General features: G+C 33.3%; 5 protein-coding genes across 5 annotated transcripts; 4 read left to right on the forward strand and 1 right to left on the reverse strand.

Annotated features, from left to right (window-relative positions):
- Positions 1-1,818: 1,818 nt before the first annotated feature.
- On the forward strand, positions 1,819-3,340 carry PHYBLDRAFT_142626 (hypothetical protein; the record flags this gene model as incomplete). The annotated part of the gene is made up of 3 exons (XM_018430842.1): positions 1,819-2,205; positions 2,263-3,064; positions 3,243-3,340. The coding sequence occupies 3 exons, from the start codon at positions 1,819-1,821 to the stop codon at positions 3,338-3,340; spliced, it is 1,287 nt and encodes a 428-aa protein (XP_018295152.1).
- A 26-nt stretch (positions 3,341-3,366) lies between these two features.
- Positions 3,367-4,339, reverse strand: PHYBLDRAFT_142627 (hypothetical protein; the record flags this gene model as incomplete). The annotated part of the gene is made up of 3 exons (XM_018430843.1): positions 3,367-3,552; positions 3,600-4,023; positions 4,143-4,339. The coding sequence occupies 3 exons, from the start codon at positions 4,337-4,339 to the stop codon at positions 3,367-3,369; spliced, it is 807 nt and encodes a 268-aa protein (XP_018295153.1).
- A 1,207-nt stretch (positions 4,340-5,546) lies between these two features.
- PHYBLDRAFT_68074 (hypothetical protein) lies at positions 5,547-6,298 on the forward strand (the record flags this gene model as incomplete). The annotated part of the gene is made up of 3 exons (XM_018441882.1): positions 5,547-5,636; positions 5,883-6,008; positions 6,197-6,298. 3 exons carry the CDS (start codon positions 5,547-5,549, stop codon positions 6,296-6,298), a joined length of 318 nt encoding a protein of 105 aa, XP_018295154.1.
- A 6,763-nt stretch (positions 6,299-13,061) lies between these two features.
- Positions 13,062-13,373, forward strand: PHYBLDRAFT_142628 (hypothetical protein; the record flags this gene model as incomplete). Its single annotated transcript, XM_018430844.1, has 2 exons — positions 13,062-13,110; positions 13,255-13,373. 2 exons carry the CDS (start codon positions 13,062-13,064, stop codon positions 13,371-13,373), a joined length of 168 nt encoding a protein of 55 aa, XP_018295155.1.
- Positions 13,374-16,383: 3,010 nt separating this feature from the next.
- PHYBLDRAFT_158081 (carbohydrate esterase family 4 protein) lies at positions 16,384-18,188 on the forward strand. Its single transcript, XM_018433728.1, has 3 exons — positions 16,384-16,950; positions 17,024-17,299; positions 17,401-18,188. Exons 1-3 carry the CDS (start codon positions 16,486-16,488, stop codon positions 17,941-17,943), a joined length of 1,284 nt encoding a protein of 427 aa, XP_018295156.1. The 5' UTR covers positions 16,384-16,485; the 3' UTR covers positions 17,944-18,188.
- Positions 18,189-20,094: the final 1,906 nt, after the last annotated feature.

Raw genomic sequence — 20,094 nt, forward strand, 5'->3', positions numbered from 1 at the left:
TCTTTCTTCACATAATCGATACTTACCATGGCTGGAGATACTCCTGAAAACAAAGACACCCCTCTTGATACTTCTGCACTTTCAAGTCTTCTTCCAACTCAACCACCTACTTCTGAAACCACCCCAACAAATACAGTAGCAACAGCTGCACCTATTGCACCTACTGTACCTACTACACCTAATACACATGTAGTATCCCCACCGCCTACAACGCCCACAATGCCCACAACAGCAGTAACACCTTCTGCCTCTCCTGTACAATCCTCTTCACCTTCAGAACCACCTCGAGAAGATCTCATCAAGTCAGCAGTCTCTTTTCTTTCTTCACCTAATGTAAAGACTGCCGACAATGACAAGAAGATTGCCTTTTTAAAAAAAAAAAACTTGACTCAATCAGAGATCGATGAGGCGTTTCGACGTGCGGGAGACTCTGGCTCAACCACTATTTCAGTGTCACCAAGAAAGGTATAACTAACATGTAATAAGACAGTTTCTAACTTCATAGCTTATCTAACTTTTCTTTTTATCGTCAAGTCCACACCTCCCACTTCTTCAAACATGTCTTCTGCACCATTGATCCCTGTTCGTCCTTCTACCTATCAGCAACAACCACAAGTTGTCTATTATCCTCAGCCTCTTCCTCCTACTGTTCCTACTGAAAAGGTCATGGCCATAGCAGTTGTTTTTGGGCTGATAGCCGTAGGTGCTACTGCAGGTGTTGTTGGAATTGTAAAGGTATATTATGTCATGTGATTGTAATATAGATATGGTTTTAACACTCTGATTTCGACAGCACTTTGTCCAACCAATTTTCAACGCAATTGCAGCTTACCAGCAGAAGCGATGTAACCAGAGAAAGGAAATCCTGGCTAAGATCAACAAAAAACTTAAGGATGTAAAAGAAGCAAATGAGGAAGAAGAAGAAGATCCATTAGATGCTTTGGATGATGATAAGCAGCGTTCAATCAAGGTGTTTGTTAATGAGCATAAGCATCTATCCGAAGGCCTGGAACAACTTGTAAGCCAGGCACGTCTCTTGGTTAAGAGCACAAAGCAAACACCTTATGGCGACTTCCGCTCATCGATGAATAGCTTCCGTTCTGTACTGAATGATACACAAGACAACTATAGCCCATCTTATGCATCATATGGAAATCCTTATAGTGCCAAACGCAATAGTGAGTCCCCGGGTATTCAGGCCCTAAAAAGTGAGATTCGTAGTCTGAAAGGAGCACTGTTAAACAGGCGAAACTTTCCAATGGTGACTGGTCAACAATAAAGCGCACCCACTTGTTTTTTTTTATCATTTTTACACACCCAAGGCTCACAAATAGAGAGCTCATTACTTTGGACTTTAATATATGGTTCTAATCAAAGACACATTTTCTATTTACAATTTTGAATATTCAAACTATCCATGTAAAAGTAATAAAGGTATTCCCCGTTTTTCTGAAAGGATTAATTCGCCTTATTGGGTGCTCGCCACCACCCGTAAATTTATCGGCATCGAAAATTTAAGCAGTGTTTTTGGTTCCCAACATGTCGATGTCGGAAAATAACCGGAATTCTAAAAGGGAACAAAAGCCCAAAAGGGAAAGGGGTGCCGAAAATTTTCAGGCTGCAAAACATACCCATGGAAAATTTCTGGGATCGCAAAAAGAAAATCTAAACTACCAGCACTCCTTTTTTGGATTTAATTTTTTTTAATTCTGAGATGAAAAATAAAATTGAAGTATAAAACGAATTAAATAAACCAAGTAATATTTAATTACCTTACCAATTCTTCACAAAAAACATCTTTTACTTAAATATATAATAATGAGACAAGAGCACATCCCTGGATATTTTGTATTGGATTTTGACAACACTTCCTCCTCCTCCTCCAGCAACAACACCAACAGTAATGAAACAACCGATTTCGCTTCTACCAGCGTTATCGCCCTACCAACAGACGATACAACAACTGTTGACTCTTTTTCTAACAGTGAAAATTTGACAAGTGAGGATCCACCACACTCCCTTACCTCTCTTGAGCTTTTCCGTCATGATGATGATCTAACAACAGCTTCTGTAGATGCTGATTTGGAGGAGTCTACCGTTACCTCTGCAAATAATGGTGTAGACAGTATCAGTGACCATGGTGGCCGTGATGGTCGTGGTGTTGACCAAGACAGCGCAGTTACTCCAAGTCAAGCGTCCAATCGAGTGAACCTTTCTTAGGACCATCAGACCATTGTCATCTTTCTGAATGACATTATTAAGCCTAACTACATGAGCTTGATTAACATGCCTAATACGCAATTAAGAGGCGAAAGGTGGGACCAGATGACGGTCACTTTCAAGAGACTTATGAATGAAAATGGCCTTAACGTGGGTGTTCCAAACGACATAATAACACCAAAAAAGTTGCAATACAAGTGGGGTGATCTGAAGAAGAACTTCCATTCGATTCAGCGAGTCCTTAATGGAACAAGAGTTGGAGGAGGTATGGGTGAAGAGAGATGGCCATACTACAACCATTTATTCGAAATCCTGCGTGATGATCCATCCGTAAATCTTGGTGTCAACGTTGAATCTATGGTTCGTGATCGGCGCCATGGAATTACGACTTCTATGACACCTAGGGCTGAACCTGCTATAGCTGAATCGCAGAGAAACATCGAGGTTGCTGCTTCTTCTTCTGTTGAATCTTCTATTATCAGTACTTCTGACACGAATATTGGAACAGTTACATTAAACAGCACCAATTGTGCCGGTCCTTCTAGTAGGCTACCTACCAGGGGTACAAGACGAACAAGAGAAGAATATGAGGAAGAATATGAGGAGGAAATAGATGCCACGCTCTTTGAAAGGCTTCTGGGCATGCACCATGAGAATGAAGAGCGTTCAAGGGAAGCCTTACAATCTCTTGTTACTTCGATGAGGGAGGAGAATGAAGCTTTTCGACGAGACCAACGGCAACAGCACCAACAGATGTTGGAAATGTTAGAAAGGACTTTGAGAGAATCTGATGACCGGTGGTTAAGCGTCATTGCGCCTTTCTTTAACGCTAGAAATAGAAACGGTGAAAATAATAATAATCATAATAATAATAACTAGTTGACCTTTTTTCTTTTTTATACAAAATAATAAATTAAAGATATAAAGAAAACAAACTTTGTGTATCTTTTGTTTGTTGCTTTTTTTTATTGGTCGTTTCGAGAGATATTTCTTCTGCGCCCTCTTCTGGAGATTTCCTTTAGCTAGTTGCCCTGTCTTAGCTGGTGCATTTGCTGCCTTTGCTGCTCTCGAAGGACAGCTTGGATCCGTCTGGTCTGGGTGTTTGTCAATGGTTTCATGACCTCCGTCATTCTCTCTCTTCTCTGTCTACCACGTTCTTGTGAAAGATCGTGTGCAGATTTGGAGCTGTCTCACAGAACGATTCACAGTTCGAGAAGCATTCTTCAAATCCACAGGTATCTCGATCAAAAATGGATCAAGATCCTCAACTGCTATCTCCACGACATTATCATCATCTCCGTCTGCATATGCCCCAAAACTACGCACTTGGCTCTCAAAAGTACGAAGAGTGTCTTCCGGCATGCTTCTTGCATTGTCACCGTTGTCCAAGCAAAAGTTGTGAAGAGCACAGCAAGGACAATCACAGAAGAGTTGTTGTGGCAATCCACATAGAAGTTTCCGTGTAAAGAGGGCTTTTGAATGGAAATAAGCTTTCCGTCTATTGCCCCAATGACATCAGGTAGACGAACACCGCGTCTTTCAGGTTGCTCAAATCCAGCCGCCTTTCTTCTTGTTGTTTCGCTGTCATATACTCCCCAGTTCACGAGCTTATCGAAATAGTCTGACATGGCAGTAATGAACCGCATTGTGAATCGTGTATATGATCCAGCACTGATATCAAGAAACTGTTCAGCAAGACGGTATTCAAAATTCGTATTTGCAAAGCGCCAAAGAACTGTTGCAAATTGAAGTTCAATAGGGTAGCTATGGTCATTCAAAGTCGCCTCGTACACCTGATGTTGGCTAACAATTTTAAGCAGCAACTCAAAGTTTGCGCGGCTCATTCAGTATCGTGACCGGAGGCTGTTTTTCCAAGATCGTTGGTCAAAGATGGGTGTCGAACATATCATCATTGTCTATACACGCCATATCTAACATGGTTGACTTCTCTGGGCCTGCGTTCCAAAGTGAACGAGTGCAGTCTGCAAGTGTAGAACATGTAGAAGTAATCACGACTAACTAATTGCGAACTTTCAAGCATGATGTTTTTTGTCCATTGAAGAAGCTGCTGTTCGGACCGTTCTACTTGTTGTTGCAGGATCAAGTGTTGTTTACTCATTTAATTCAAGATTATCTCAACATTGGTCAAGTAAGCATTTCTGCGAAAATGAAGAACTAAAGCCAAAATTCGAAGAAGCTTGGTGGAAGAATCAGTGTTGCTGTTGTTGCTGTTGTTGTTTTTACTGTTGTTAATTTTGAAAATGTTAACTGAGGGTGTATTTAAGAAAAGGTAACAAAAAAGGAAAAAGACAAATTATTTTAGCACATCTTTTTACTTTTCCAAAACGAGACAAGAATAAAGGCACGTGATGTCCCTTTTTAGATGCCCGCGACAATGGTAATCACTGTAGAAAAAAATCTACGAGTATTTGAAACAAGCTGCCTTATTTTGGAAAGAAATGGCAGATTTTTGAACACCATCTAGCACTTACCAAGTTTAGAATATCTCTATACTATTTTGGCTCTAGAGAAATATTTTGAAGATGAAAGTCTCGTCGTCAACCCAGGAAACCATCTTGATTTCCGAATAGAGAGAACTACTTGCTTGATTAAAGAAAAATCAACTAGAGGGTCAAACAAGCCCTATGAACTTTGTATCTTGGATCTGAGCTTATACCAGAAACAGTCGTACCTACTGATATTTTTTTTTAATGCGAACTTGTTTTTTATTTCGTAAAGTCTTTTTCTTTCTATTTCTTCTCACTATTACTATTGTTGACAAGTCTTTGAGGCTTTACAAAGTACTAACCAATAACTTATAGCTTTTGGGCGATAACAATATTAAGCAAGAGATCTATAACAAGACCCTATAACACAAAACCTTTTATCAAAGCCTTACAAGATAAGCACACATACACATATTTTATAGATAGAATTATATATAGCTATAGCTCTTGTAATGTTAAACGAAACTCCCTTTTTTATTTCTGGCCAAAGCGATATCTAGTAGCTTATAAAGACCTTGATCTTACAATTTAAATTAGACTTTTACTATATTTTATTTAATTTAAAATTATTATAGTCTTCTTCTTTACATACTTATTTTATCATTCGTCTACTATTTTTTAGTACCCTTTGTTAGAGGCAATGCTATAGATATGAGAAGGTTAAAGAAGAGCCTTATTTTATTACTTTTACTATTAATAAAGTCAAAAAATAAAAATATTTTGCTATAAAACATTAAGTTTGTTGGACCAATTATAAGAAAATTTAAAGTACCTAAAAAGGTATAGATCTACCATATTTGGAGCAATTGATTGGATTAGATGCAAAAACAATCTGAAATCCCACAAATCGCATTTGCTGGAGAATCTACGAGCGCGTATATTCGATACGAGCGCGTAGAAAAGCTACGAGTACGGAGTTATAAATGCTGCCATTTACCACAGTGAATTTTTCGATAGAGGTGTTATCTCACAGAAAATTCGGGGCTGCTTAAATATAAAAAGTTGATGTCTAACATCGGAATAAATATCGTAATTTAATTTTTTTACAGTTTCTGCGAGAAAGAAAAATCAAAAGCAGTGCATTTCTTTTGTAATACCAATATAAAGACAACTTACACCAAAAAAATGCTTTTAATTAACCCTGACCTGATCTAGTGTCTTATTACTGGTGATAAAATATCGCAGGAAACTAAAGCCAAGAGTAGAAGCCGCAAACGCTTAAATCTTGAAGACCTTTCTAACGCTGAGTGCAAGAAAGAATTCCGTTTTACTCTTTCAGAGGTAGTTTGTTCTTTACAAGTATATATCTCAATGTGAGCATATAAAACCCTTGGTATATAAGTGTTTAAAATATAACTGTCAGCTTCTAATAGTCTCACATTAAATACATATCCTTCGTCTTATTGCCTACTATGTAACTAGGTACAACTTTTATACTAGTACAATTTTTTTACTTCACTGTAAATAAGACCCAACTATATGATTATGTTATAGTCATTTCTGTACTATTGATCTTTAGTCTCAATATCATGTTCTGTATAGTTTACGTCTTACAACAACATCCTGCTTAAATAAAGATTCTTGGCATCATTTGTTTTAAAAAAAAGATAAGTGACAGAAAATTCATTCAAGTTTTCTGTGATTTGGGCACTTTTCTCACAGAAATTCTGTGAGTGGCTACCATTTTAGTAAAAAGTGAAACAAATATTTGGAAATCAAAGTGCCGAAAAGTGGCCAACTCATGGAAAATTGAAATTTCTGTGAGATAACACCTCTATTTTACCAAAACAGCCATCTAAAAGACCACCTAGAATACCATCAAATAGTCCACTTTTTTCTCACAGTATGCATATATATACTGGGAATACCTTACTCTTTTACTTATAAGCATTAACAAAATTAATTGCCATAACGTTATTATATTCTAAATTCAAGCTACGGTATTACGATGTGATAGTTAAAGAGAGATTGGAATATCCGCACAATGAAAGCAAGAAATAATTAGAGATTTTTTTTGTAAGATTTCAAAAGGTTTGGGTATTAATAAACAGGAGAAAAGGGCTCAACTTTCTAAGATGGATAATATACTACTCTTGTCGCGTATATTATTATTTTGTTTCTCTTTGTCCACTTAAAACTATCGTATTCCATTTTTTTATATAACTTTCTCCAAAGTCATCTTCTCTTTCTTTCACAACAATATTATTTTCATGGTCGCGTTTTCTTTCTCTTTAAATTACAATCTTTTGTTTCACAAACCATCTTTTATTTTATTTTTATTCTCAAACTTACAACACCTTTCTTCCAAACAACCTGCCACCATATTTACTTTTCCCTCTAATATTATTAGCAAATTCATTATCTTTTTTTAAAAGATATAAATAGCTAAGCGATTCCTACCAGATAAAAAATATTCTCTACTCTACTATCTATTATTGTCCGAAATCTTATATAACTTTTTTATTTTATTATTATTATTCCTGAAGAGCTATATTATTTGTCGTAGTTATTAAATATTAGTGAATAAAGGCATTTTACTAGAAATAAAGATATATATATGTATATTCTGGATAATACATTATACAGCAATATCAATATTTGTTGCATAATAAATTATGGCTCATATAGCTATATAATACTACCTTTAGTTTCGGGCCAGCCGTACCAGCTTTATTTTTATCACTTTGATATGCTCATTATCTTCGAGTGAGGAATGTTCAATATCCCTTTATTTTCTCTTGTAATAGTAATAATAATATACCTTTATGTTAAATCTCTGAAAACTCGTGGAAAAGTATGTCTTCTTCTTCTTTAAAGGTATAAAGCGCGTTATTTTTTTGGCTTGGTTTCTGTATATTCGCGAGTTTCCGTATATAGCAATTCATCTTTGTCAAGTTCTATCAAGATATATTTCTTGAAAAACAAGTATTTGATAATATTAAGAAAAAATTTATTAGAATCGTGTCAAGAAATAGTTATAGAATATTCTCTAGACATTTGTTGACATGCAAGACTATAGAGCTTTAAAGATAGTACTATGAGCTTAGAGATTGCTCTAATAGTACAAAACCCCTGTGAATGTTTAGATATAATGTATCTTTATACACAATAAAAAGGTTGTGTTGAAAAGTTAAATAAAGCTTACAAGTATTGATAGAATGAAAGAGGGAGAAAGAGAAAGAGAAAGAGAAAAATTATTAGATTCTAAGACATGATATTGGTAAAATATTAAACCGGTCAGGTTCAGTCAACCAGTGAGAAGAATATAGTTTTGAGTATATATATGTATATATGACTTTGTTACTAAAATAAAATCCAATATTTTATAAATAATTTCGCGTGTCCTGTAGATGTAAAGAATACTATATGAAAAAATAAAATATGAGTATATGAGCATATAGTTATGATATTATAAGAATAATAGCTCGCGTATTTAGTTTTACTGAATAGTGTTAAAATCAAAACACAAGATCTTGCCAGACAAAATTATAAAGCTCTTATTATTATTTACATCAATCTCACATCAAAAATGTATTTTTGATATATATATATCCTGATAAAAAGTCTATAAAATATGAGGCAGAATAGAACATACAATAAATTAAAAGCAACTAATTTCAAGCTGCTAGTTGATTCTCTTGTATACACCTCTTTCTTTCGAAGTCGTAAGAGTATAACATTCATTTGACTGATAAAAAACGTATACTTTGAACTTTAGCACCGCGTTTTTTTATATTATACATGTATTTAACTTTGAAGTAAGTAATATTTGAATATTTTCTTAGATTTTTTTTCTGAAACGGTAAAAGCAATGGCCCGCAATAAAACTCCAGTATATTATTTATCTTGATAACTTTAACAAGTTGGAAGTTGTTTTTTAACAAGATATACTAATCAGGTAATTATGCCAAGTTAAGATCAGACTTTATAATGTATATACAGGCTAGCTTTAAAAATATAAAATTCTATTGAATAAGTCCAAGATACGATTACTGAATATGGCTTACTGTCGCTAAGAATACATTTTTAAAAAGACGCTCAAGTGGACATAAATGGACGCCTGTGTAGTGAATACAAAGTATCGTAGGTCAACTTAAAAAATGAGGCTCTAATTAAGCCCGACATTTAAACGCCAGTTTTTTTTTTTTTAGTTTTTTTTAAGGAAAACAAAGAAGGAGTGAATGTAATTAAAGCAATATAAGATATATGTGAATATATATAAATATAAAGAAAAGGCAAAGATATATATATATAATACATCAAAATTTACTTTCTTGTTAAAAGGAAACAATAAAGAAATGAGTTGAGAATTGCACACCAAAACATATATTAGATATTGCTTTATCCAGAGACAGAGACAGAGAAGGATAATTTGGAATCTATAATACAGACGACAACTGAATATTAATCTTAATTAATACAACGCGTTGCTCGTGTAGCGATTTATATTTAGTTTTTTTTTATATAATTTACACTACCTTTTCTTTATCTCATTAAAGTTAAAATCAAGGTAGCTACACATTTAACTCCTTTGATTCTGGTAATACACAGATTAATCTGATTATGATGACAATTCAAGAAAAACTGGAAAATAATTCTCACGCTTTTGTGTGAATATAGCATGCGGTAATCCTTACAGTAAAGCGAATGGCTTTGTTTGTTTGAGATAAAAAAAACTACGAGAAACACTTGATAAACATAGCTTAAGTGGGTCCATTTCTGGACAAGCTACACAAATGAGATTGATATCATATAAACTAAACTCAAAATATTTATTTTATATTACAGGAATTGGCTGACTATTTACCCCAAAACTGTTCAATCCTTAGTTTTTCTACACATCTTGTTTCATAAATTACAAAGTAATAATAAATATAAAGGTATTATTGGAGTTATAGACGGTTTCTTAAAAGTAAAGTTATTGTACGCCAAATAGTCTGAAGATTTTAGCCAATAAAAAAAATAACCCCGGTATTATACTTTATATATATTTACTGAAAGTGATAATGATAGTAACAGTCCATAGAGAATGATATAATATCTTCAAAAAATTGTAAATTTTATTTGCTATGAGTCTAAATGCGTGTATATCGAGAATATGATTTGAATTGAGTAATAGATCAATACACATATTAACATTTAAGAAGGCATAGTAACTTGTCATTTTTTTTTGTTAATATCTTTTTTTCTAATTTTGAAAGACTTAACATGGTTTATATTATTGATCGATTACTCGTTTAATTTGCTTTATATATTCTGTATTAAAAAGAGACTCCAAAAACACGTTGGAAACTTTTATTGATTCATGCAATAAATCAAGGTATCAAGAATCCTGTCTTTTTGATGTCTTGAATGAAGAATACTAGAGAATCTAATAACTTTCTAAGCTAGTTAAAGTTGCTTCCGAGTACTTTCTCACAGAATTCACAACAGGATAACTTTTAGGTGTACCTTTTTTTTATTAACTACAACGGTTAACCCGTAGAAGACTTGAATCTTGGCACGTTTAATTTTTCTTCTTCTTTTTCTAAGCAATAACTGTCCTTCTACTCTATAAACAGCATGTATTGTCACACTTACTGATTTTTTTCGCTTTAATTTCTAACAAAGAATAACGTAATGAATAATTCAAATAGTATTGCTTCCATTAGGTTTTACATACAACCACACATAATATTTTTAAGAGAAGTTTTTTTTAGTAATATTGATTTCATATACATATGAGTATATAATAATAACAAAGCATAGCAACAAATACCCTTCTTTTTCGCGTTTTGTATACTTTATTACAATACTAGGATTGAAAAAAAAAAGAATGGTCTTAACCTCGGCTACTTTGAATAATTTAGTTTCTTGCTCTCCTTAATACTTGTACCACTTTCCTATTAACGCTATTTTTTTTTTAAAAAAAAGTTGTCAGACAAGTGAAAAGTAATTAGAAGAAAAAAAGGAATATTTTTTGCAAGATACTTGGGTACAACGATATTCTAGATAATCTAGACATTTCGTTAGTATTTTTATTCTATATTATATTATTTCCCTCTGCAAGCGATATATTTATTGAATGTCTAAAAATAATAAAAAGAAACAAAAATGTACATCCTTTGTACCATCCAAGATTATCGGTAACAATCATATGTATCTAGGTCTTTACGCTTCTCTTTCGTGTTTCTCACGGGCATCCGCCGTATGAGTATTACCCGAGAACAAAATATTATTATTTTGGAGTTTTAAACAATAGTGTATTGAATTCTCAAAATAACTAAATTTCCTTAAAGACGTAGAAGTTTTTTTTTCTTAATATATATATTTACTTTATCGATGCTTAATTATATTATTAAACAAATTCAGTGTTGATATTTAATATCAGAAAATATGATGGTGTACCTGGGCTATTTATGATGACAGAAATACCATTGGCATTTATCCTCAAAGGTACTCTGGCTAAATTGTTTTATTGAATGTCAATAATAATAATAATAATAATAATAATGATAATAATAATAGTCAGAGCCAGGATAACGGAAATATCTCATCCAGAATCTCTAGATTTTTGGCTTTAATGTACTATATAAAGTCATTAGTTACAAAAGTTTTTCTTTACGGATTGCCTCGGGATTATGTATATATTAGACTATCTAGAGAGCAAGAAAGAAAAACGAGTAGATTTGGCTCACAGCTTAATTGTAAGAAAACACATACATTTGCAACACAAAACATATTGGTTATGTAAATCAATAAAAACAATACGTTGATTAAAGAAGAAGAAGAAACTCTTTTTTATTTATTTTAGAAGATGTCTGGATATTATAGATATAATAAAGCTTAGCTGTAGTGCTCTGGGTATTTGAATTGTTCCACTGAAGAAAACTCTAGTTGATATCAAAAAACTATACGTCTCAAATCCAAGCTCCCGGATATAAACCACTGAAGTATATTCTAGATAAAAACAGCTAACAACTTTCAATACACACATTCAAGTTTTTCTGTTAGAGTTATTCACCTTTAACGAACACAGATGGTTTAGACGGCTCTTTAACACAAATATCTAATTTAACGGGAATACTTCTTGAAAGATGTACAATACTTTCTTTTTTTTTATACAAAATAAGATGCATACTAAAACAAAACACAAAAGACTGTACATAGTCTGCATAACTAGATATGTTAGTAGTTTATTTACAAATACACTGAGTTCAGAGAGATACAAGTACACATCAAAAGATAATTTAGTCCATAACATCAAGTAAATACAGAATGATTGAAAATTCTTTGTTTTCTACAATATTCACAACATTGTCTGTGTATATAGACATTTTGCCCCAGCTCTTATTAACTTTGATACCCCATTTTTCTTGGGTGAATTAGCTTCAAGGATCTTTTTTTCTTTAAAGATAATAATAATAGTAATACTATATTCTATAAAAGCTGAGATTACTTCAAAGTTTCTTTTTCAGAAAGCATTGCTAAAATTAAAGTTTGACTTGAGATATTAGCATACCATACTTGAACTATTTGTATATTTCTGGTAAAATTCAAGTTTAGGATACGATATATTGTATCATATAAGTCACATATAGCTTGTACAATATGTACAAGGTTAATAAGAAGAATAAGAGCAACAAAACAAAACAAATCAAAACAAAAGCTGAACATCGGCTAAGCAGGGCTAAGCAGGGCTAAGCAAGGTTATGCAAGGCTAAGTAATGCTGAACACTACCTAGGCATTGCATACTTTTTTTTAAATAAAATAATAATAATAATATGTGACATTCTATATAGTCGGCTGAGTTTGTAGTGTACAATATCTATAGAGACTATCCTTATCATAGAAATTGACTTCCATATAAAGTAAGATATATAGAAATAGCAAAGTGAAACTTAGCCTAAGTAAAGTGGAGAGCAATAAATTACTTCTTGTTCTATTTTTTGAAAGCTTGGCTTAGAAGGAAAGAAGACCATTTAAAAAAATCCAACTCAATTCTAAGGAGGACAGCCAGATATCGATTTGTAAGTTCCTATTAAGCTGGCTTTCACAGATGATTGTGATACTATAGATGTTTCTACAAGACACATTATCATTGTAAGGTTAAAAGGATATCCATTACCGCTAAAAACAAACCATACACTACATGACATTACATTATACTACGCTATCAAACTTCCAAAATGTTACTCAACAAACATTGATTGTATCTATTTTCGGTGATCTTATTTTTTTTTTCACTCTCCTTTACATGTGTACATGTCTATGTTTTTGTTGGACATTAAAAGCTTCTTTTGATTTAACTCTTATCAAAACTATAGGCTGTGTAAATAGATATACATACAGACATGCATACACAGGCTGTAAAGTTCTCTTTAGCTATGGGCGAGAGGATGTGTACGGATGTTAGGTGCATATATGTAGAGAAAGAGAAAATAAACCAATGAAAATCCCTTTAAGCGTAAATTTATTTCTACTTCTTTTGTACAATAGATTAATTGTATTAGGCGTTAATTTTATTTTATTTATTTTGACCTTGAGCGGGGATCGCCAGCTTGGCCTACTCAATTATTTTTGGTTCCTTGAGAGCCGATCATGGATGTCGGAATTTCCAGCTGATTGTTGGTGTAGCACAACGCTCATCTGCCCGCGGTGATTAACCCCTCATTTATGAGCATATATATATATTTATGTATTTGTAGTATTAATGTTACCAGTAATTGGATATCGAATTATAAAATAGGGCCGGAACAATGTTTCGTAAAACATAAGTTTCTTTACTTTAAAAAACAACAACAAATTTATATGCGTATATGCTACCAAATCAATCCTCACAGGCTAGCCATGAATGTATCCTAACCCTACTTTTCTTTATTTCTTTATTTTTTCTAAATATTGATGCCTATGTCTTCTAAGCCAAATTAACCATTTTTCTACTAGTCTAGTTCTGTATCTTTTATATATATATATATTTGTAATCGATACAAAGGAATAAATTAAAGCATGATATACAGATAAAGTGATAAAGTGATAGCAAGAACATTTTCTTAGGTAAAGAGCATATTCAGGTATTTTATTAAAACAGGTATATATATATATAAAATAATCTTAAATTTTTCCATGGCAAGTAATTGGTTTGATAATCATTCATAATTCATCAGATAAAAAGCGAATTTGGCAGTATTTCGATAGAATTAGAGAATAATTATAGTTATAGTTATATAATTTATATAATTTAACACTAAGAGAATACGTGGAAACAAGAAAATAAAAGAAACCGAGGTACCAACCCACACTCGATTTCCTTCCTTTGTTTATGCGTCTGTGTGTGTGTAACAAATGAAAAGTAAAAAAAAAAAAAAAAAAAAAAAAAAAAGGTCTTGCGTACAAGGCAAATGTCAATAGTGCCAGGTGCCCTTTGATAATTCCGTACCACAATTTTTGCTCTTTTTTATTATTATTATATATCCCAGATTCCAGAAGTCCATTTGATCCGGATTGTTATTATTATTATTATTTTGTTTCAAACAAATATATATTTATATATGTCTGTCTATGTGTGTGTGTGTGTATGAGTGTGTGCCTATATTTCTGTCAAGAATATAAAATAAAACAAAAATAGATATAGATAGTCTATTATCCTTATAGTATAATATAATGTATATATAAATATATAAATATCAAGACAGAGCCATACTTATAAATAACCAACAGCTCCGTAATGTGCCCGCTTATTGAGAGTTGTTCATAAACTACAAGTCTTAATAGTAAATGCATTCAGTAGCTGTCTCTATAGAAATACATTGGGCTAAAATAATCGAAAATGCTAGATGAATATTCTTTGATTCCAATTCAAGGCAACAAAAACACTCTCTTGGCGATCCTTTTTTTCTTTCATTCTATAATTTTTTTCCCTTGTGCAGTACCACATAATTCACTCATTTCTTTTAAATCTCCACTACAAAACACAATAAATCGCGTGAAAGCAGATACAATTAGATTTATGTGTGTGTACTCCCAAAAAAATGAAAGATTCTATGGAAGGGCGATCTTCAATTGAGAAAGATACATTTTCTTTTGGGTATTTAGTAAGCGTACTCAACCTTCCTTTTGATCTATGCCCTTTAGGGTACGTCAAAGGCCATACCTTTGTTGTGCCGTGAATTTTTTTTTAAAAAAAAGTCATTTGCGGTTGTTGACAAGCAGTTTCTTTAAAGAAAAGGGCTTATTAGAGACACTACTTTGGATTTATTTTAAGCAAAAGGACAGTGAGTATCTTCTCTCCCGACGTTTATTGACCGCAGCGGATATTTAATTATTATTGCAAAACGAGGGCCACTTATTCTTAAAGATGTCTTTACAGGTGATAATTGTTCCACACAGTGCAGCCAACTTTTAGTCTCTCTGGTTCTGGTTTTTATTTATTTATTTATTTATTTATTTTAATATGTGTATTGTCAACAGTATATTATGCCCTGTGATGTTTTATGAATATTCTGTAACAGCAGTAAAAGATCATTCGATAGGGTCCTTATTTGTGACTAGGAAAGGTTAATTTGGTTGCTATGGCAACGGTTTTTTTCTGTGCTATATAAAATAAGAAAGAAAAAAAAAAAAGAACTACAATCGCATTAGATCAAGCTTCCACGTACTGAATCACAACTGGGAAACGAGACACCACACATGAGCACAGTTGTACGGCTGTACAGCAACTGAAAATCCAAAGGAAAAATAAATAAATAAGTAATAATAATAATAATAATTCAAATTACTAGGCATTCTTTGGTTGTATTAACTTAAACTGGCTAATGAGCCATCACACAAAATTTCAATAAAGGTCCCAGATCATTTTACTTCAGTTGTACACAATTCGTTCTGGTGATTTGGAAAATATAAAAAAGTAACAAAAAGGGAAAACGATTGGCGGTAGCACAACCTCGTTCTTTTTTGCTTCCTTGTACCCTGAACCGAAAACTTCGCAACAAAATAAATAATTAAATAAATAATTAAATAATAAGAAAGAGAGAGAGAGAAAGAAAAAGAAAAAAGACCGCCAAATGGTTAAGATAGATCAGCTTACCTAGAAACTTCAGTAACAACCTAGCAAAGGCAGGTTCATTTATTATTATTATTATTATTATATATATATATATATATATATTTGACTTTGCAATAATAAGAATAATAAGAATAATAATAAAATATATAGAATAAGCCCAAAAAAAGTAAAATTACAACGAGTGTGGTTTGGGACTCCTTCTGGCCTAGACCGTAAATATTCTGCAGAAACTGCTTTCTTTTTTATCAATCTTAACTGTAAGCAAGAGTAGTAATAGTAATATGTAAAATAAACATACACATAGATAGACAAATAAAATAAAAAGCATGCTGGAAATTATTAGTAAGTATTCATTTATTTTACGCATATAAAATAAAAATAAAAATAAAATATTGGCTCAAAAAAAGCCGAAATACATCAGAGTACATAAGCTCTAGATTAGGTCATCCCAAAAATAACTTTTTTTTTTTTTTTTTTTTTTTTTGCTTTTGTTACCTAGACAACTTAATCTCCATTTCAAAATAATAAAATAAAATAAAATAAAAAATAAAAGGAAAATCCTATAATTGTGTATAAATACCTTCTTCATCTTGCCTCACCGACTTTTTCTTCCCTTTTTCTCTACCTTTCCTCATCCTTCTCCTCTCCCTTCCCTTCCCCAACACCACCAGCTCTTTTTTCTCTACTTTCCTTATAAAACACTCTCTACTATCATGGTCTGGAAGATCCAAATTGCAGCACTCTCAGTTGCAGCCTATGCATTCGCCGGTGCCAATGCTGCTGCCGTCACCAACTACACCAGCACCACCGATCCTACCAAGATCACCATTCCCGATATTACCCAAACAACCTCCCACGACCCTGCTGCCGAGTGTAGCTGGTACACCTCTCCTTACACGATCAATGCTGCCGAGTGGCCTACTTCTTGGACCATTGCCACCAGTAACGGCATGAACACATCCAAGGAGTTCACTGCCCTCTACAACTCCATTGACTGGACTAAAGCTCCCAACATTCCTGTCAGAACCCGCACTGCTGCCGGTGGTCTTGACATGAGTACTTACGATACCGCCAATGATCCCGATTGTTGGTGGTCTGCTACCCAGTGTGTCAAGCCCAAGACTGCTGATATCAACGCCGATATCTACAACTGCCCTCAGCCTAGCACTTGGGGTTTGGTAAGCTTTCTTTCTTTAGAAATTTGTAATTCTCGGCAAACTTTATTTATTGATCTATTGTTTTTTCTTTTAGACCTTTGATGACGGACCCAACTGCTCTCACAACGCATTCTACGATTTCCTCGAGGAGAAGAAGCAAAAGGCCTCCATGTTCTACATTGGTTCCAATGTTCTTAACTGGCCCTACGGTGCTCTTCGTGGTGTTAAGGATGGTCACCATCTCTGTGGCCACACCTGGTCCCACACCATGATGACTACCCTGACCAACCAGGAAATTCTCGCTGAACTTTACTACACCACCAAGGCCATCAAGTACGTTACTGGTGTCACTCCTTTGTACTGGCGTCCCGTAAGTACAACATTTACTTTTTTTTTAAAAAAAAAAAAACAAGCAAGCAAGAAGATTGAATATCATTTTTATTAATTTATTCTAATTATTTGAATTATTAGGCTCAAGGTGATTTGGATGATCGTGTCCGCTGGATTGCCACCCAAATTAACTTGACCGCCATTCTCTGGGGATTGGATACTGATGACTGGGCTGCCAATGTCACTCCTGGTATTACCGAGCAAACTGTCGAAGATAACTACGCCAAATTTATTGCCCAGGGTTCTGATGGAACTTTCGCCAACAGCGGAAACATCGTCCTTACTCACGAAATCAACAACATGACCATGGACTTCTTCATTGAACACTACCCCGCCATCCAGGCCAACTACAAGAACATTCTCGATGTCGCCACCTGCCAGAGCATCCAGTACCCCTATGTTGAGAAGTCTGTTTCCTTCACTCCCTTTGGTGGTGCCTCCGCCTCCGCATCTGGCTCTGCCTCTGGCTCTGCCAAGGTTTCTGGTGCCACCAAGCCTTCGGGAACTGCTTCCTCCGCCGCTCAGTCCAGCGGTCAGGCAGCAAGCGCTGGTAGCTCCACCTTTAACTCTATCAATGGTTCTCTTTTCATTGCTGCTCTCTTTGGTCTCTTGGTCATGGTTTAAGAAACAAAACAAAACAAAACCTTACCCAACCAAAAGAAAGAAAAAAAAGTAATTTAAAAAGAAAATCCATTTATTCAATTTGCCTAGAGATTTAGTTTTTCTTAGGCAGAGCTTTTTTTTATTTATTTATTTATTTATTTATTTATTTTTCCTTCTTTTATACATAAATAAAAAAAAAAGAGATTGGTGTATTTTTATTGAAGACCCAAATGTAATAAAGAAATCATGTTTGTATGTATAGTTTCATTTTTTTTTAAAAAAAAAAAAAGTCTTATAAGTAATAGCTCATCGAATCATTTGTAAATAACTAATAGTCATAGTCATAGTAATCCTAAGCCCTTGACTTGATTGAACTCATAACCTTTTATTTTTTATTTTTTGTGCCTTTAATCGAATCGAATCGAATCGAATACCAAGCCAAGCCAAGCCAAAATATATGTAAAAAAAAAAAAAAGCTTGATAATATTTGAGTTTCATGAGCCTTCAAAGCAACAACAAAAACAAATCAAAGAAGTATAGATTATTATATTATCACATACATGTTACCAGGATATTATTTGATCCTGTTAATAAAATATGTGTATATTTAGACCCTTGAGACGGCGCTTTTATTGAAATTTATTAATATTTTATAACCTTTCAAAAAGCGAACCTTTTTCTAGGCTCATATACTGCTTGCTCTAAAAAAAGATTAGTAAAAATAGAAAAGGCTCACGGGGAAAGAATATAGGTTGTTACATAGGAGTTCTTTATTGATATAGACATTAAACAATATGAGTGTTTCACGATGTATGTTTGGGTGTGCGAGTGTTGTGGGGGAGTGGATAGGAGATATGGCGTGAAATTTATTAGTTTTTGGCTGCATAATGCGAAAAAAAATAATAAAAAAAAAACAGTCGTAACTATATTGTACTGGTTTTTGTTGCTGTTAAGAGATTGAAAACGATAATACTTGATAAAAGAAAGAAAAAATAGATGTAGCTTTGGGGAGAGGGAGACGCAATGGACTCAATAGGAATCATTTTAGACATCGTCTTTTTCTATACCTTGAATAATTCATGTGAAGTCTATGCCAGCAAGAAATAGATTGTACGCGTATAAATCAGTCTATGATATTGAGTGGGTATTATATTTTGTGTATTACAAATAGCAGATTTTATTTATTTCTATAGAGATCCAGAGCTTATTACTGTTATTATTAGATTGCTTTTGTATCACAAAATAGATTATTAAAATATCAATCAATCGTAAATAAATAAAAAGTATGTATTCTTATGGCTGTATCCAAAAAAAAAGTTTAGTCTATTGAACATAGCAACAGATTAGTCTTTACTACTCTAAAATAAAAAATAAAAAAAGAATCTCAGTTCCATTTTTTTTGTATGGCATTAAATGGTAGTTACTGAACCTATAGTCAGTACTTCTAATCTACTTTTTTTTTGTTTCTGTCTTTTTCGTTTCAATTGGGTTTAAGCTTCGGTTATGGCTCTGACTCTGACTCTGACTTTTTTTTTTCTGTTTTGAGTTTGAGTTTAATGTCCCTTTAGGAAAAGCCATAAACTATGACATCGTAAATACAAAGTAAAAATAACAAAAAAGCATAATATGCTTTACAACAAAGGTCTATCAGATCGGATCATACTTTATCCTAAGAAGAAAACCAAAAAAAAAAATTAAAAGAGGGGGTGATAAGTCTTGGCTTAAGTAACAGGAGTAACATACAAAATGACAAGAGTTACGATCTAACTGTTTACCGAGAAATCGGGATAGCTGAAAATATCAAACGCGTAACATTCAATGGCATGATCTCGTGGTGTGTAGCTATCGAATATTGTAATGTGAATAATTAAAGTAGTTAATAGATTGATCTAACTGAGTCGCGAAACTAGCACGTTAATTGTATTTCAATCATTCATCTTGTTTCTTTTTTCTCTCTATACAGCAGAAACCAAAAGGACTCTCCAAAGATATCCATCATCATCGTCATATACAAAGCTATGATTAAGACGGCATTTCAATAAATCCTGGGTCCCCAGGACGCATTTCTCTTTCTGAAAGCCTTGTATTCTAAGCTTTCAATCATTTACACAAAGAAAGGTCTTTTTAGTTTGTTGTTCTTACAACAAGATTATCTGAAATAGGGTGATGTTT

Source organism: Phycomyces blakesleeanus (genome assembly GCF_001638985.1).
Source record: "Phycomyces blakesleeanus NRRL 1555(-) unplaced genomic scaffold PHYBLscaffold_5, whole genome shotgun sequence".
Lineage (NCBI taxonomy): Eukaryota > Fungi > Mucoromycota > Mucoromycetes > Mucorales > Phycomycetaceae > Phycomyces > Phycomyces blakesleeanus.

What these genes read in the sequence shown, in the direction of transcription:
- PHYBLDRAFT_158081 (XM_018433728.1), top strand. Translation starts at nt 16,486, where the DNA reads ATGGTCTGGAAGATCCAAATTGCAGCACTCTCAGTTGCAGCCTATGCA. An exon ending in AGCCTAGCACTTGGGGTTTG is followed by an intron (nt 16,951 to 17,023) that starts GTAAGCTTTCTT and finishes TTTTTCTTTTAG; the next exon opens with ACCTTTGATGACGGACCCAA. An exon ending in CTCCTTTGTACTGGCGTCCC is followed by an intron (nt 17,300 to 17,400) that starts GTAAGTACAACA and finishes TTGAATTATTAG; the next exon opens with GCTCAAGGTGATTTGGATGA.